The sequence below is a fragment of the Pecten maximus genome, chromosome 6, assembly GCF_902652985.1.
Source record: "Pecten maximus chromosome 6, xPecMax1.1, whole genome shotgun sequence".
Lineage (NCBI taxonomy): Eukaryota > Metazoa > Mollusca > Bivalvia > Pectinida > Pectinidae > Pecten > Pecten maximus.
Genome location: NC_047020.1, coordinates 33158273 through 33176424, shown reverse-complemented (window position 1 = coordinate 33176424; position 18152 = coordinate 33158273). Strand labels below are relative to the sequence as shown.

At 34.3% G+C, this 18152-nt stretch overlaps 1 protein-coding gene across 1 annotated transcript; it reads right to left on the bottom strand.

Annotated features, from left to right (window-relative positions):
• Nucleotides 1–906: 906 nt before the first annotated feature.
• LOC117330148 (tyrosyl-DNA phosphodiesterase 2-like) lies at nt 907–16163 on the bottom strand. Its single transcript, XM_033888368.1, has 7 exons — nt 16118–16163; nt 15843–15898; nt 5530–5633; nt 5173–5289; nt 4462–4672; nt 3225–3395; nt 907–2612 (listed from the first exon to the last, which is right to left on the bottom strand). The coding sequence occupies exons 1-7, from the start codon at nt 16161–16163 to the stop codon at nt 2298–2300; spliced, it is 1020 nt and encodes a 339-aa protein (XP_033744259.1). The 3' UTR covers nt 907–2297.
• Between the last annotated feature and the right edge of the window lie 1989 nt (nt 16164–18152).

Genomic DNA, 18152 nt, shown 5'->3' with positions numbered 1-18152 from the left:
CTTCCAGATATGGTAGAATCAAATACTCTTCACGGATAGAAAAGTCTTAATTATATGTCCTTTACCAAAATTGTGAATTTCATGATCCTGTTTGCCCCTGGGGATGGGGTTAACTTGAATATAGTTTATATAGGGAAATCACAATTTTGATTATCATTTGTTTGATTTCTATTGGAATTCATTCTTTGTTCACATTATCAGCATGGGATGAAAGCTTGATGGTATGCACATGTTGGCCCTGACTGACTCCCTGGGCTGATGGGCGGGACTAAAAATGGTCAGTTAAATTAACTGAAATATTTTAAAACTCAGGTGACCATTAAGACACATTGGCCTCTTTTTAATGTAGGTGTCGGTCCCTGTGAACGATCAATGAATTTTTGACATACTTGCAATTGGCCAGACAGACGTAGTGTCACCACACATCAAAAGATCCAGTTCACTCCTCTTTTAATCCAACTCGGAGTTTCCAAATATTTCGTTGCAAGTCGATTTAAGGATCAGCTCTTCTGCTAGAGTTCAGTCACGTTGAAGTCTCGTTTCGATCTTGCATACACATTTGTGCCTCTTGGCTACTTAGAAGAAGCTGTTTAAAGATTGAAACACATTTTACCCCTGCGACCTGGACTATGTCAAGATCATTGATTTGAACAACCTTTGTAGTCCTTCATCCAAGTAGGCTACTCGTCCTGACCCGATATCACAACCACAGGCCAGGTTATTGAGAAAATGTTGTTTAAAGATATTAACACATCTGACCCCTAGCTATGACCTTGAAGATCATTCATTTGAACTAAGGCCAGATTAATGACCAGATAAATGACAAACAACGGATGAAGGGTGATTTGAACAACCCGGACATCTGATGATGTTCTCCGGACTTCAAGTATAAATATCAAAACAGTATGTTAATGATAGGTTTATTTTTTGTCAAAACAATAATCATTTCTAACAATAATACAATCACATTCTTGTCCTAAAATGGTTCTGGTTGTAACAGTTCAATATGGCACAATAACCTCTACAATCTTATGATGCAATAACCACAGGGACCTGACAAATTCCAAGCCATGGTCCATACTTCAGTATCAATACTATAACATGTACATGTATATATAGACCATGAAGATTCGTGTCAAGTCCCTGTGTGCAAATTAAACAAATAAAATATTGTTAATAATAAAACATTTGAAGAAATGAGTAACCATCATAATAATTATGGCAATGCTGGCAACAGTGAAAGCACAAGGCAAAATGTCTAACTCTCCTTACATTGTAAATTGCTGCATACATATTTTACTTTGATATCTGTCTTTGCATATAATCTTCTTTAAATCAGATTACAACTGTCATATCAACTTAGTACAAGTGTTAAATGTGTTTTCAAATCCATCGATACAATAAAATTATTTACGATTTTTTCCCCAAATTTTCTGTGCAGGCATCAATGTTCTTATTGTACCACTAGTTTACATGTACAAGTGTAGGCATACACCTAAAATAATGGATATCATATATGTACCACTAAATTTCTAATTAGAAGTATATCCTTTCAAATATAACTTTCAACAAATATATGTTTTATGAAGAGATCCAGTTGGCCTAAATTTCACATCTTTATATTTCGTTTCTTTGTATAGAAAGACATTAAGATATAGATTCCCGGGAAACATTTTGCATCCAACAAGGAATGATTGTGATCAAATTTAAATTGTGATCAAATTTAGTCTAAATTTCTATTTTCCATTAAGGGGCAGATCATTCTCATTCATTCCTTGATCTATTACTTAAATTCTCCCATCAGGTCCCCACATTGCCCTAAGAGTGTCTGTTTTGTTTTGAATTGTTTAACCTTCTATCAACAGTTATGGTCATAACATGCATACAGGAAGCCAGAATCTCCATCCCCATGTGTTTGTAAGATTTCTTCTCCAATAATGTAAGGTTAAATGTAGACAATTAAGTGACAGCGAATATAAATCAGGCGTAGAACATGATGTTATAATACAGTGTACATGTATGTATATACTATGATGTGAATATTAACTAAATAAGTTGAGGGCTTCATTAGATATTTAATCATTTTCATTTCAAAAGTGATCAAGTATGACCTTTGATTATTGAATATTGACTGATGTAATTCGTAATATAGTATAACAAATTCCTAAATAAAGACTTACTTCGCTTTGTTTATGATTGCTGGCTCAGATGAAAGCTTTAAAATGTCATTTGTACCACTGTTACAAAATCACTCTATAAATTAAAGATACAAATTAACTGAATAACTTCCATGATCATTAGACTTTGGAAACAACATTTTTGACCTTTGAAATTATGTTGTAATGAGTCAATAGTCCCCAGTGATCGCTAGGATACTTTCCACACTTAGCAACACGTTCGATTCCAACAAGTTCCATGTAAACTGGATCAATAACAGGTGGCTCTGCCCCTCTTATGTACAACCGATCAAATCTTAACTTGGGCTTGAACTTAACAAGAAAAAGCTTGTTGTCATTGCGAGACATGTCCCAGGTGTAAGCTGCTTCTGGACGTTGACCAGTCATCTCCCAGATATCCTGGACACCCGAAGGCGGGCCTCCAATATTGGCAACCTGAAAAAAAGTGTTATTTTACAACATAAGTTCTAAAAAATATCATATGTTACCTGCACATGATTTGTATTTTGCAGGGGTTCTTAAGATAATTGTTATGCTAAAATAAAGAACCTGGTTGCTTCAGTCCCATTAATAGAAAACATGAAAGAAAAACCCCATTTCTGCAGGGATCCAACTTCCAGTCACTTTCTACAATTAAATATTCTTGGGCTCATCAATGTCTCCAGAACAGACGGGCCAAAGAGAAACCCACATGCGCAGATTGAGCACAATAATTTATGACATACAGTGAAATGCAGATAGCATATTCTTTCATCGCTCCTACACAGGTGCCTTATTAACCAAAGTAAAGGTAAACTACAAACGTTACAGTGTTCATCATCATCATCATCATCATCATCCACGAATCAAACACCATCATCTCCATAACACCATCATCATTCTGCATTATATAATTTGTTTATTACTTTACCAAAAATACATCGAAAACTGAAATGTCAATTTAGCGCAAAAAATAAAACCGTACAATCCTATTTATTCTTATCTTTACCATATTCCTCAAAATAAATAATTGAATTGATCTTTAAAAATGAAATCTACAATACTAACTTCTTTATCACGTAAGTTGAGATCCCCTCCAAATATAACAGTGGACGACTGTGAGGATTTCTGCATCACACGAAAAGCCTTTTGTAGCTGAGCCACACGTTCCTCGGAATATTTTTCGCCACTTTCCAAATGAGAGGTCATCAAAACAAAGTTTTCATCCTTAATCTTACACTGTAATATGAACAGATAAACATTTCTATTTATGAACTTGAAGCATATGCCACTCCAGCAAGTGATTAGGCATGGGGAGCCAAAATGACTCTACAGTAGATGTATTTGGTTTATAAAAGAAGTCTTTAACAATTGTGAATTGTGAAAAGTGCACTGTATTCAATTATCAAAATAGTCATCAAAGTTATACTTCCAGGCACAGTGAGGAGGCTGTGCGTGTGTGTGTGTGTGTGTGTGCTAACAGTGTCTTCAATAATACAAAATATATGTCACAAAATGAAATAGTAGCCCCACACCTGAAATATATTTAGTATTACTGTAAATACCGTTAGATATTTATTTCTTATAGCTAAATGTATGGGTCAGCTTTCAATTCTCCCAAAAATAATTTTTGATATTTTACTAGTAAAAATGTAAAAAAAAAAACATTCTTCACAATCACTTCCTAATCTACATTGTTAAATATGCCACTGTGCGTGGAACTTGATCTACTTAATATGTACTTGTGTTGGAGGATGACAGAGAATTACATTTACCTGTACAAGGAGGCGGTTACTCAACATCATTGTGTTAGGGAAGGGTTACAGATTACTTACCTGTACAAGTAGGAGGTTCCTCACCAGTAATGTGTAAGGGAAGGGTTACTGACTACTTACCTGTACAAGTAGGAGGTTCCTCATCAGTAATGTGTTAGGGAAGGGTACTGCACTACTTACAATGTACCTGTACAAGTAGGAGGTCTCTCGACATGAGGGCCGTGGTGGCAGAGTTGTTAAGGTGTCCCGACACTTTAACACTAGCCCTCCACTTCTGGGTTGCGAGTTCGAAACCTACGTCGGGCAGTTGACAGTTTCTGACCGTAGGCCGGTGGTTTTTCTCCGGGTACTCCGGCTTTCCTCCACCTCCAAACCTAGCACGTCCTTAAATAACCCTGGTTGTTAATAGGACGTTAAACAAAATCAAATCAAAAAACTAATTCAATTAATTAAACTAAGTGAATTACTTACCTGTACAAGTAGGAGGTTACTCATCAGTAATGTGTTAGGGAAGGGTTACGATTACTTACCTGTACAAGTAGGAGGTTTCTCGACATCGATGTGTTGGGGAAGGGCAGCGTTTGGTGGTGGATCACTTCTACCTGTCCCACCTTCATTAACATACAGGTATAATAGTGCTCATCTCCCCCAGGTATAATCTGGTAGGCAGGGCAGTTCGACTCCAAAATTGGTTGAGTCTTAGCTGTCACTTCCTGTAGAAAGACGACATGGGGGTTCTCTCTGTTACAAAAAAAATATATCATACCTGGTTATGATTTTTTTTGCTTTCATATACATGTATGCACATCTATATGCATGGTCTGATACACACAGCTGATTGTGCTACACTTTGCTAAATGTAGCACAAATTACCATGGATATCTAGACAATGATGTATAAATTCAAAATAATTTATGAAATATGCATTATATTATACTATTGAAGTTTCATGAAAGGCTAATTTTTATGAATAAATATAGCCATCCATAGTTATTTTTGTTAAACATAACTTATGCATGAATTTAACACAATAAGGTTGATTTATTTAATATGATGGCAGCATTCAGAATCAGTTTGTGATACTGGTACAACATATATATCAGCCACTGGATTTCACTATGACCGGGTACTCACAAAATTCAAAGGTTTTAACACAGCAAGTTTACATTCGGTAATGAGTACTGCAGAAATTGACACTGATAATTTGTACTAAGTAAATAGATATGACATGATGTACACACTTATTGATGATTTCACACACTGCTTTTGTCCGTCTTTTTATTGCATCTTTGTCAAGTCCATCTATATTCCAAGATAGAAGTCGAATCCTATGTGGTTCTGGGTCAGACTCCTCTTCTCTGTAAGGTATTATTGAATGCAAATCAGATTATATGCATACAATGAATGTTAGTACCCATTATTTTGACATTTTATGAACTTTTTTTAACTGGCATAGCATTGAATGATGCTATTTTATGAAAAAAACCTTTTATAAGAATGTTTATGAAACGTCAGAATAACACCCCGTAAATGTAACTATATTTAGCTGTGTAATGGTATTCAGACTGATCTTTAAAACTAACAGTATCATTCTATACCTTGACTTCTTATGAGATCCAGCATCTTCATCATTTTCCATTTTTCTCTTGGAGTTTGTGATAAGTTGCCCACCTTGTTCTTCGTAAAACTTGATAAGGGCACTCTGGAACATATATTTTGATACAAGCATTTTGTGTATTCTATCTTAATGCATTAGCATTTTTTTTTTTATTATACTGGAGCATCAGGCCTAGTGATCTAGGTGCTGGATTCTGGATTCCTGAAATGAACTTTACCTGAGAAAATATACAATGCTGTAATGCAAATAGTTGAAACACGAGCCAAAAAACCTGTAATATATGTAAACATAATTGCTTCTAGTTTTATCAGAGACCTATATAAATCAATATAGGTCTCTGGTTGTATTGTACAAAATCTAAGAGAAATTGAACAAAAAAAAATTAAAAAGAATACATTTGCATTTTCTACACAATGCCCATATTGAACAATAAAAGGGGCATAACACTGCATAAAATAATTACAACATTCCGTAATACACACTAACAATGAAAAGTTAACGGACGGACATACAGCGCAGGGTATACCATAATACGACGTGTGTTACAGCTAACATTACCTAAGCTATATTTTTGTGCCTACTTCAGTACCCTGATTTTTTTTTTTTTTTTATATATATAAATTTGTTTGCCATTTTCAAGAAAGGACTACCAAAGCCAAGATTGCTTGCCTATATAACCTTAGTAAAAAACATTTGAAAAAAAATCCCTACCTACCTACCCCTTTTTTATCTGTTACGTTAGTGGAAACACACATGATTGCACAGTAGAATCATAAGTTGTGTTACATTTGTTGCATATATAACATGCTGTGGCAAAGTTGTTTCAGATAAATACAACTTGGAAGTTATAAACTATCATTTGATAGTATACAGTAACTACATTTTAACCTTATCTAGTCTGATAGTATACAGTATTATAACTTCGTTTTAACTTTAATTAGTCTGAGAGTATACAGTATTGTAACTACATTTGTTCCTTGACTAGATTGAGAGTAGACAGTATAATAGCTACATTTTAACCTTAACTAGTCTGAGAGTTTACAGTATACAGTATAATAACCTCATTTTAACCTTAACTGGTTTGAGAATTTACAGTATTAAAACTAAATTTTAACATTGGCTAGTTTACATGTATACAGTATAATAACTACATTTTAAAATTGGCTAGTTTGAGTGTATACAATATGATAACTATATTTCAACCTTAACTAGTTTGAGAGTATACAGTATTACTACTACATTTATACCTTGACTAGTTTGAGAGTTTACAGTGTTATAACCACATTTTAACCTTAACAAGTTTGAGACTATACAGTATTATAACTACATTTTAACCTTAACTAGTTTGAGAATATACAGTGGTATAACTACATTTTAACCTTAACTAGTTTAAGTGTATACGGTATGATAACTAAATTTTAACCTTACCTAGTCTGAGAGTATACAGTATAACTTCATTTTAACCTTAACTGGTTTGTGAGTATACAGTATTAAAACTAAATTTTAGCCTCAACTAGTTAAGTGTATACAGTATAATAACTAAATTTTAACCTGTGCTATAGTCTGGGTGTATACAGTATAATAACTACATTTTAACATTGGCTAGTTTTAGAGTATTTTAACCTGGGAGAGTCTGAGAGTATAATTCAATACAACAACTACACTTAATGCACCTAATCCTCGAAAAATATACGTGATGCAGCGCCATTAGATACACTGTATGCAATTGTCTTTTATTTTTGATAATGGAATTTCTCGACCCTAAGTGAATATCGCACAAAGCGATAGAGCATTTGTTCATGTGGGGTCGACGATGCCATTTATAACAATTTTAACCAAACCAATTAGACTTGATTTTAACTAACGAGGAGAATATGGTAGGCGATGTTGTATAAGAGCCGGATTGGGATGTGTATAATGGTCTGTTTTCTATCCTGTCCTCCAACAATGATGTTCACATGAATGAGACCAAAACCAGGAACCAAAGATCAATTTCCACAAATGCAAATACATTGTAAGATGTGATTTCACAGGAAATAGCCTTATTCGACACTGAGTACCTCGATTCATGTACGTCGAAAAGTAGATGATGCCTGCCACTCTGCCACTCTCTACCTCAGAAAGTTATATGGAAAGTATTCGTAAAAACGTAGCGGTGTGCATGAAGCGTTTCGAAAGAACCTCTAAAAACGGAACATCAATCAGGAATCACAGCGAGAATATAAAAAAGCGCAATCTCAGGAGAAAATACGAGACAAAACATAATCCCAAATAGAAATTCCGATGTACATATTCATGCTACTAGAGACGGAGAAAATGTTCGTCCTCTTCTTTATTTCAAAATTCTTTTATTTTCTTTGTCTTAAAATGTTGGAACTCTCTTACGTCTGATGTTAAAACGAATCCGTCACTGCGCAAACTTAAGAAACGTTTGCATGGACCTCCCACCAAAGTACCATTATATTTCTCCTCTGGAAGCAGACAAAGCCAGATCCTCCATGCGAGATTAAGAATGGAATGTAGCTCCCTAAATTGCCACCTTTTCTCGAAAGGCTTAGTTGATAGTCCTCTCTGTATTTCCACTATCTTTTGCGATGCCTACTATACGTTAATCTCCGCACGCCATACTTCAACCCGATCAATCAGTATCATTTAACTGAAAGGATGTTACTATTTGGAGATGAAACCCTCTCTTTCGAAGAAAATAAGGAATTGTTTACATATATTCAAAAGTTTATAATTGCTACTAAACGCTTTTGACTTTATACAAATGTGTTCGTTACTTTCGTCACTTTGGAAATTACTACCTCAGTTGACGAATCATTTGGTACCCTGTATTTTTCTCTCTCTCTAAATGGAGATAATTATGATCATGAAAGATTTGATGTTGTTAATAAGCTTGCAAGCCCACTGCACTTTCACCTCTCTCCTCTTCCCTGCACACTCTCTCCTTCATGTAGATAATATGAAGGTTTATATATGATCACATTTTTTTTCCTTCTCAGATTTCGTTTATTGCTGTCCATCTTAATAATGTAAATTTCAATTGAAGGAAGCGGAGTAGTGCGCAATGAATGTACCGCCACACGGAAGGAGGTCGAACAAGTATCCTTTTGACAGTGATATGGCTTAACAACTCAAATCAGACCCTCAGCTTTTATGGAAAGACGCAGGTAAAAGAACTAAGAAAGTCAGAAAATTGGTAATATGAAATAACAAAAAAAAGCAATAAATGAATTAATTGATTATTAAAATAATAATAAGAAAAGACAACAAAACAAAAACAAGCTATCAAACAAACAAAAAAAGAAAAAAAAGAGGTAAAATCGAACAAAAGTCATGCAGGCCAAATACGAAATATGTATGTCAAAACTCTGTAACCATCATTAAGCCGCTCATTGTTAACATAAGAGCGAACTAGCTGATTCCTGTAAAAGAGCAGAGGTCAAACCAATATCCAAAGCGTGAGGAAAATGAAACCCTAAAATCTACAGGCTCATAGTACTACGGGGGATGAAAAGGTGCACAAAGGTTGCGCAAAACGCAGCTAGTAGAAGTCATTGAAGAATTTATATGAGTAAAGCCTGCCTACTGCTTGTTACATTTTAACTACAATGTACTATTACTGCGTACTGCCTACTGCCAAATCCACTGCTCACTGCTTATTACTGCTTACTGTCTACTGCAAACACTGCTTACTGCTAATTACTGCTTAGTGTCTACTGTAAACACTACCTAATGCTTATTACTGCTTAGTGTCTACTGCAAATACTGCCTACTACTTAATACTTACACTGACTACTGCTTATTGCTGCTTAGTGTCTACTGCAAGTACTGTCTACTGCGTACTACATACTGTCTACTTCAAACACTGCCTACTGCTTATTGCTGCTTAGTGTCTACTGCAAACGCTGCCTAATGCTTACAATGTACTAGTCTACTTCCTGTTTACTACTCACTGCATACTACACTGTACCTACTACTTGCCGGGCTTCGAACTATCGACCTTTCGCTCTCACGGAAATCATCCTGCTACTATAGGCTAAAGCCGAAATCCCGCTTGTGATACAGCCTACATATTTGGACCTTTCCTTAGAAAGCATGTACATGTATCTTTTTTTTTCTCTCACAAAGTTATTAACAGTTCAACATGTACACACATTCTGTCGCCGTTTTGACATCATCTCTAAATACAATGTTTAACATATCCTTATTCATTTTGTGTTCTTTACTGTAGATAGTGGTTTTTTTTCAAATTTCGATGAACGTCAGATTTTGTTTTTTACTATCACCGAAAGTTGTATCATAATAATAATATAAAAACGAATCCACTGATTTTTTTATGTTTAGTTTGAGTTCTCGGTTTTCAAATGTATTCTATGTGTTGATAACTTTATTATGTTGTATTGTATCTATTGTATATAAACCTTTCTTAAACTATGTCTGTTGCTGGTTGCACGGTGTTCTGATATAAAATATCTTCTTTTTTTTTTTTAATTGATATTTTAATTGCATCAATCACATAGTTAAGGTACAATTTTGACAAAGGTTGTTGATGAAAACACACATTATAGACAAAATATCAAAGTTCATTCTAAAATAAGTTTGATACTTTCCCATTTTTGCCGGATCTTGTTCGCTGCGTTTTGGGTCAACATATAGGTCGAATAGAGATCAAGATTTCTGTAATTTCGAATAAATGTCTTACATGTTTCCCAGTTTGGAATTTTTTTATATTGTCGCATCAACGATATATATTTCTTAATGAGCAATATGCATATATTTAAACCTATCACTTGAACATCATCATTTATGCCAAATAGGAAAGTAGCCGGTTTTCTTTCTAAAACAACATTATATTTAATAAAAACTGCATTTATAAAACATGTCCAGAGTGATTGACTATGTGTACAATCCCAAAAAAGGTGGTATATTGTTTCTGGTGCACCACTACAAAAACTACATTCCTGATGTTCTAATAACTTTCGTTTTAATAGCATACCGTTTGTAAAAAAAATTCTATGGGTGATTCTGTATTGTAAACTTTGTAATTTTGAATCCTTTGTCTCACGAAATGGAAGTGCATGGATATTTTCCCAGTTATCTTGGCTAAGAGAGATATTCAGAATAGTGTGCCACCTTTCATGGGATTGTTGTGGAAATATTAATACAGTAGACAGTAATTTCTTATAGAAAAACTTATTTGGCTTTTCAATATTTTTCAGTTGCCTCAAATTATCATGCAAAACATTTTCAATATTTTTTCCATAATTGGTGATCATTCTCTTCCAGCCTCTCGGTATTGCACTAATAAGGCTATTGTAGGTCATAAAGTTCATATCTACTCGGTATTTCTGAATAAGACTATCTAGAGACATAATGTTACCATGCTCATCTACTAAGTCTTTAACAAAATATATGCCTTCATTACACAGATTTTTGAAGAAGATGGTTCGTCTATTAACTTTTATTTCTTTATTAAACCATAGAGGCTGAGAGAGAACATATTCCGGGGCTGTCGGGAGGAGTTCGTATAGATTTCCCCAAATAGACATAATTTCCTTCCAAAATTTCCCAAAACTATACTTCTTAACAACTTCCTCTAGTCCATGTTTTGTTAAACTCCATATTTTATTTCCTCCAACATGTTCTATATCATCAACTAATAACCTTTTCCAATCTGCATGATTACTAGAATCCAAACATTTCTTTATCCATATAAGTTTTAAAGATTTACAGTAAGAAAAAATATCCAGAACTTTCAAACCTCCATCTTTATAATCACCAATTAAAAGGTTCCTTTTCAATTTATCAACTTTACTATTCCATATAAAATGAAAAAATAATCTTTGAAAGTTTGTTAGGATCTTAATATGTGGACTAGGGATAACAGTTAGTATTTGCACAATAATAGGAAAGACTAATGTTTTGATAACAGTCACTTTCCCAATGATGGAAAGATTCCTAAAAGACCAGTCTGAGAGAAGTGACTCCACTGATTTTAATTTTTCGACAAAATTATCTTCATAAATATCATCTTTAGATAAATCGTATCTTATCCCTAACAACTTAAATTTCCCTTGCTGATTCCAGGTTACATTTTGCTCCGTTTCAATCTCCTCTCCGCAGCCCCGTTTTACCCCAATCCATACAGCTTGAGACTTATCGTAATTGGTTTTTAGACCAGAACATTCTCCATAGATGTCGATCAAAAATAAAGATTTTGCTAAGGACCTTGCATCATCATCAAGTATTAATGTTGAGTCATCTGCGTACTGACTTATAAGATATTCAGAATTATTTAAAATTATGCCCTTGACATCAGGGTCATATTTGATTGCTGCACTCAATAATTCAATACAAATAATAAACAAATATGGAGACAAAGGATCCCCTTGTCGCACTCCGCGTGTAACTTGAAAAAAAGTAGAGAGGTGACCATTGTTTTCAACACAGGCAGATATATGTGAGTATAAAGTTTTAAAACAGTTTACAATGAAGTCGTTAAAACCAAAAAAACGTAAAGTTCTTTCTATGAATGGCCACTCAAGGGAGTCAAATGCCTTTTCAAAATCTAACATTAGCAAAATACCCGATTGATTATTAACTTCCGTCTTTTCAATAATATCATTAATTATCCTGGTACATTCCCCTATGTAACGACCTTTGACAAATCCCGCCTGACTCGGACTTATAATATCAACTAGAGTTTGTTTAATTCTATTGGCAATACACGACGATGCAATTTTATAATCGACATTTAATAAAGTAATAGGTCTCCAATCTTTTAAATACAATTTTGATTTCCCTTGTTTCGGAATACATTTAATTAATCCCCGTCTCTGACTAATTGACATTTCCTGATCTCTTAATGATTGATTAATGGATCTTAGCAGAAAATGTTTTAGATCTGTCCAGAAAAATTTATAAAACTCTACGGTGAATCCATCTAATCCTGGAGATTTTCCATTACTCATATTTTTTATTGTTCTTAAACATTCTTCAACCGTGAGTGGACCATTCATAGAATCACTTTGCTCATCCGTGAGTTTAGTTATAAACGGATTATTATCATTAAAAAAGTATTCTTGGTGAACTTCATTAAACAATGTTCCTTTCGTATTGTAAAGATTGGAATAAAATGCTGATTGTTCATTAAGTATTTCATTTAAATTGTGTATTTCATTTCCGTTGTCATTAATTAGTTTAGGAATCATTTTTTCATTGTATTGTCGTTTTTCAAGATTGCAGAAGTATTTAGTGCTTTTTTCCCCTTCGACCTTCCACCTTACCTTTGCTCTTGTGATTATCCCTTTAATTTTCTTATCCCTTAAAGTTTTTAATTTTACCTCTGTTTCTGAGATATCCTGCAGTAATTGTGCATTTTGTTCTGAATGGTATTTATCATACAAATTTTTTAGTTCACTGTCCAAATCGTTCTCCTGTTTTTCTCGTTCCCTTTTCTTAAATGAAGAATAGCTAATTGTCTTTCCCCGTATCATTAGTTTTAAGGTTTCCCAAAATAATTTGTCACTTATGTTAAATTCTGCGTTTTCTAAGTCATTATTGTTATCTACTCTGTATTGTGCTATAACTTCTGTGATAATATTCTTGACTTTATTTACATATTCCGGATCCCCGAGCAGACTATTATTGAATTTCCATGTACCTCGCCCACGCTGCTGTTTAATAAATTCCAATTCAATATGAACAGGCGAGTGGTCAGATTTGTAAGCGTAGTCCATACCTACTGCAGGAATATTATTATGTAAATCAGAGGATATCAAAAAATAATCAAGGCGACTTTTTTTCCCATTTGGACCAAACCACGTGTATTTTCTATCATCTGGATTAAATTCCCTCCAAACATCAATTAGATCTAAATTTTGCATCATGTTATGGATTTCAATATTTGCTCTGGTATTATTGCGATGACGATAATTGAAAGTGTCTACTTCATATTCAAGTGCGACGTTCCAGTCCCCCGCTATGATTATAGTATCATTACCAATAGCTTCTATTCTATTTTGTAGATTACTAAAAAATGCTGGCTTATCATCATTTGGACCGTATATTCCACAAAGTGTTAATTTAACATTTTGTATAATCATATTTAATAATAAAAAATTCCCGTCTGGGTCGTTATACTCACCAACCACACTGTAATCGAAAGAATTTTTAAAAAGTATTGCAATACCCCTACAGTTTGATGAAAACGACGCAAATTTTATATTACCTCCCCATTCATTCCTCCACAATGTTTCTGAATTAGTATGGCCGTGTGTATCCGTTAAAATTGTGATATCGTATTTTGATCGACATCTATGAAAAACGTCCCGCCTCTTAACTAAATCACTAGCAAGACCACGGCAATTCAAACTTCCGATTCGTATTTTACCCATTTTCAAATGGTATATTGATTATGACAATAAGGTATATTTTCAACAATTTGACCTTAGATTTGGATAATAAAGTGAATGACGCATTTGAAACAAACAATGAAAACTCCCCGTTCCCCAATCCCCATAGATAAACTTCCCTTTCAAACATTCTCCCTACAATGTATATTCCCGAATAAGGAGCCTGAGGATTCTCCGATATTCTACATTTTCAGTCATTAAAATTATTTTTTTTTTACTGAGCCAACACTAACAGAATGTAGTCATATGTAATTTTTAGGATTATTATTCTAATTTTATGGCATGCACAGCTTAAGTATATATTGTACATACATGTATATAATATATAAGCGTTGTAACTTCATTAATTCAATCTAAAATAGCTAACACAAAAACGTTTAGTAATCGATTATATTGATAGGGATGAGTCCCGTGTTGTCGACCTTTACCAGGAACGACAACTCCGTACAGAAAACTACATGTACATGTAGGCAGACAACATATATATCTGCATTTCAAATAATAAATGAGTTTAAAAAAAATCGTTATATATGCAATCCTTTAAATGTACAAGTGATTGACAAACTACACGTAAGGCAATGTGTGTACATGTATCTTTGAGGTACAAAATGGCTGATCCACTATTAAGTGACATTGATATTGGTAGAGGATAGAGTTTACAACTGTAAACAAAATGTCTACAGTGTACTAGCTTATGATAAAGATTACATTGTAAATACCTCAATCTTTGTGTTATACTTTAATAGATATATATATATGTATTTATTATTTAATTAGTGAATCACCATACACTCTACACAAACTGGTCGTCACATAAAAAAAAAACAAAAAAAAAACCCACATACAAAAACACTGCTAGTTATGTCACATTACACCTGTGTTTTCACAATTGTCATTCATTCCACCCCGGTAAGACACGAGAACGGTGCGCGCGTGCTCAAGTCCGTGTCACGCATACTGACCGTCACACAATATTGATATAAAGTACTGTCAGCTTCATCCTACCGAGCGGTATTCGCATATATTGTAATGTATCAGAACATTTAGAACTTAGGCTTTTGTTTCAGGGCGACGAAAGGATAATCCCTTTGGTAGACCAGTTTAACCTTTTTCTTCTCCACCGAGGACATTTCCCAGCGCTGTTTCAGTAGCTGTGCCCGGATTCTATTAATTTCAGGGGGGAGATCCGTAACAACACTGAAGCCCGATCCAGGTTTTAGCCCCATGCCTGCTTCCATCACCTCGTCTCTGTCGATCAGACTATTAAAACGAACGATAATATTCTTTTTTCCCTCCTGACCCCCTTTCAACCTATGAGCTGCTTGGAATACCATTTGGTCAACAGTTTCTTGGGGAATTTTCAGATCCGTCAATAAAAATTTTCTGACCTGCGCGAGTGTCTCCCTTGGCTTTTCCCCCTCGGATCCCACGATACCTTTGAATACAAGATTCCACTTGCGTCCCCATATTTCTAGTTTCAGTCTCTCATGAGCCTCACTAGTTATTTTCTTATTAATATCAGGCTCAATCATGTTTAAAGTCTGGTTAGCATGAGTGGCAAAGCTTTCCAGCTGATCAACACGCGAACTGAGTTCTTTAACTGTGCCTCTAATAGCATCAACCTCGCGACTAAAACTGAAATGCATATTGGCGAAACACTCTGATATGTCTTTGTTTTTGTATGAATCAACCAGGGCTTGGTACTCAGCATTTTTATTGACTTCAACTGCCATCATTCGGGTAAACGTTCAATACACGTATACAGCTCAGCTATAAATAGTTCACAGGTGGGCAGGTACAGTACATGTACTTTTCAGTTATAACGTGTTTCCAAATTGGAAACAAAGTAATGAATGTTTTTGTGTCACGTTACCTTGCTACATGAGCCAGATGCTGGTGCCGACAAATGCTGCTTTTTTGACCAGGAAACTTGAAATTGACGAATTTTTTATCGGAGCTCCTCAGGCACGTGCGCTCACATAGTCATGTCAACCGGAAGTCTCTCCTGATATAAAATATCACTTACTAGCATTCTTCTTCCTTTTTCTTAACTATGTTTTGTGGTATCAATATCTCACAATTGTTTTATTAAAAGCGTTCTCGAAATCAAATAAAACTTTAAACTACTTTTACGTTTTTTATACAAACTTTTCTGTTTTCCTTTATTCTGCGTTTCCTGTAATACTGCATACATTTTGTTTACTTTGATAATATCACCATTTAAGTTATGTACAATGATTTTCTATCCAGTGAAATCATTACTAGCATAGGCTCTAAGATCTATCATCTCAAAAACATCGCCCGTTTTAATTTATATAACAATATATTGTGTAATAAAAAAAGTGAATAAAAGTGTCCTGTAACTTGAATATTACGCAAGAAATGCGTTTCTGTACGCTGAAAATAGGCAGGTAATCATTATCGGTAGGAAAGTAATGACTTGAGGGGGAAATAACAGTAAATAACTCTTTAATAACGATCATGCATGGATGTGAAAAATATGGAAGTTATTTTTAATTCGTTATTTTTTCTTGAACATCGTTTCGCCGAAAACTGGACATCTATTTTAAGATATCGTAGAGCCTATGACTTTACATACAATCAGCGAAAATTTTTAACATTTGACGAATCTTCATAATGGTCGGACGTACCTTTAAGATTTCATTTTTAACTTGTTATAATAAAATAAAATGCTTTTTGGGCTTTTTTGACTGATTTCATTATGATAAGAAATTACTACAACAGCGCCAACATACCAGATTTTGCTACAAGCCAAGACTTTTGAGTTAATGTTCATTTGCGGAATTTCCGTGAATATTCCGAGAAAACGACCCACATTTTTATGTTGGTTTCTTTATATTCCTTCAACAATATTGTATAGTGATACTTTAATAATGTGATTGTTGGTAAGGCCTAGGCCTATATACAGCTCTTATATCTATTCCAAATATATTCTTATATTTACGCTATTGTAAACTTTCTAATATGACATTATGATCTTTGAGAAAAAAAAGAAGTTTGTTCCCAAATCCAGGGAGGATGGGTTCATTGACCTTATCATTATGCAGATATTACAACATTTCCAGTGCTGATTATTACAGCTTATGATACATTTTGACAAATTGAAGATATTGAATTTCCTTTTAAGCATTTATATGTTATCATAGAATCAGAATGTATGAAGTGGGATATGAATAAATTCTCAAAAATCACCTTTGAAATCTGACCTTGTACAGCCCAGGAAAGCAGCATAAAAAAATCCCGCCTTATAAACTTGATTATCATTAAGGCCACTTACAACATTGCAAAAAACTAGAAAATTTAAGCCCCCTACATCATTAAACATCATATTCAAGGGCATTTGGTAGGTCAGTAAATAGCATATTTGTTCGAGTAAAAAAGTGCCTGGAAGTAGGTGATACGCTGGAATTAGGTTAATTTACCCTAACACGTTTAACCAGAGACTTATATACTATATTAGTACTGTACTGTATATATATCTGGTTTAACACGTTTTAATGTTGATTTGTTAACGCTTTAGATGCTAGGGGAAAGTCGGGTAACTTCGATCACTTCAGTTTCTCTCGGGATTTGAGAGGTCACATGATCGATTCTAGGCTCTGCGTTGCTTACGTAAATGAAAATAGGGTCGAATGCTCCCAAAATACAAAAACTACATTGTCTTCCTCTATAATTGGAGTTTAGAAGGGAAAAAATGTGTCAAAACTACGAGTCGGGTAAATTCGATCATGCGTCGGGTAAATTCGATCAGCACTTCGGGCAACTTCGATCACTTCCGGGTTCACATATATTTGGGAAGTTGTACATATCGATTTTGACTGAAAGCTTCACTCACAGGCTCGAATAAAGTTGATATCAAATAATTCCACCTTCAATAATCATCCATTCAATTGGGACGACTATACATTATTGGTAGAAAGTTCAGATACAACGACAGCACTTTGGGCGGTGTCAAGTTTGTTTTTTCCTTTCTTCATATACGTCTCTGATATTATTGTTTGTTATAATGTAAGCATGCAGTCCGAATTTTTCTGACGATCTTGCGATAACGTATACCTTATATCTCCAGTATAACATCAGAACCCGTCGGATTGATAACAAAGATAAATTTTATTCCACGTCTGTGTGGTGTATGCGAATATGTACATTCTTCTGTTTTGTC

Bases quoted from the DNA above. Each gene is read 5' to 3' on its own strand.
- LOC117330148 (XM_033888368.1), bottom strand. From the start codon at position 16,163: ATGTATGCAGTATTACAGGAAACGCAGAATAAAGGAAAACAGAAAA. The intron at 4,673-5,172 runs GTGTGTACATCA...TTTTTGTAACAG, and splicing joins GTGTGTGAAATCATCAATAA to AGAGAACCCCCATGTCGTCT. The intron at 3,396-4,461 runs GTAAGTAATCGT...TTCATATTACAG, and splicing joins GAAACCTCCTACTTGTACAG to TGTAAGATTAAGGATGAAAA.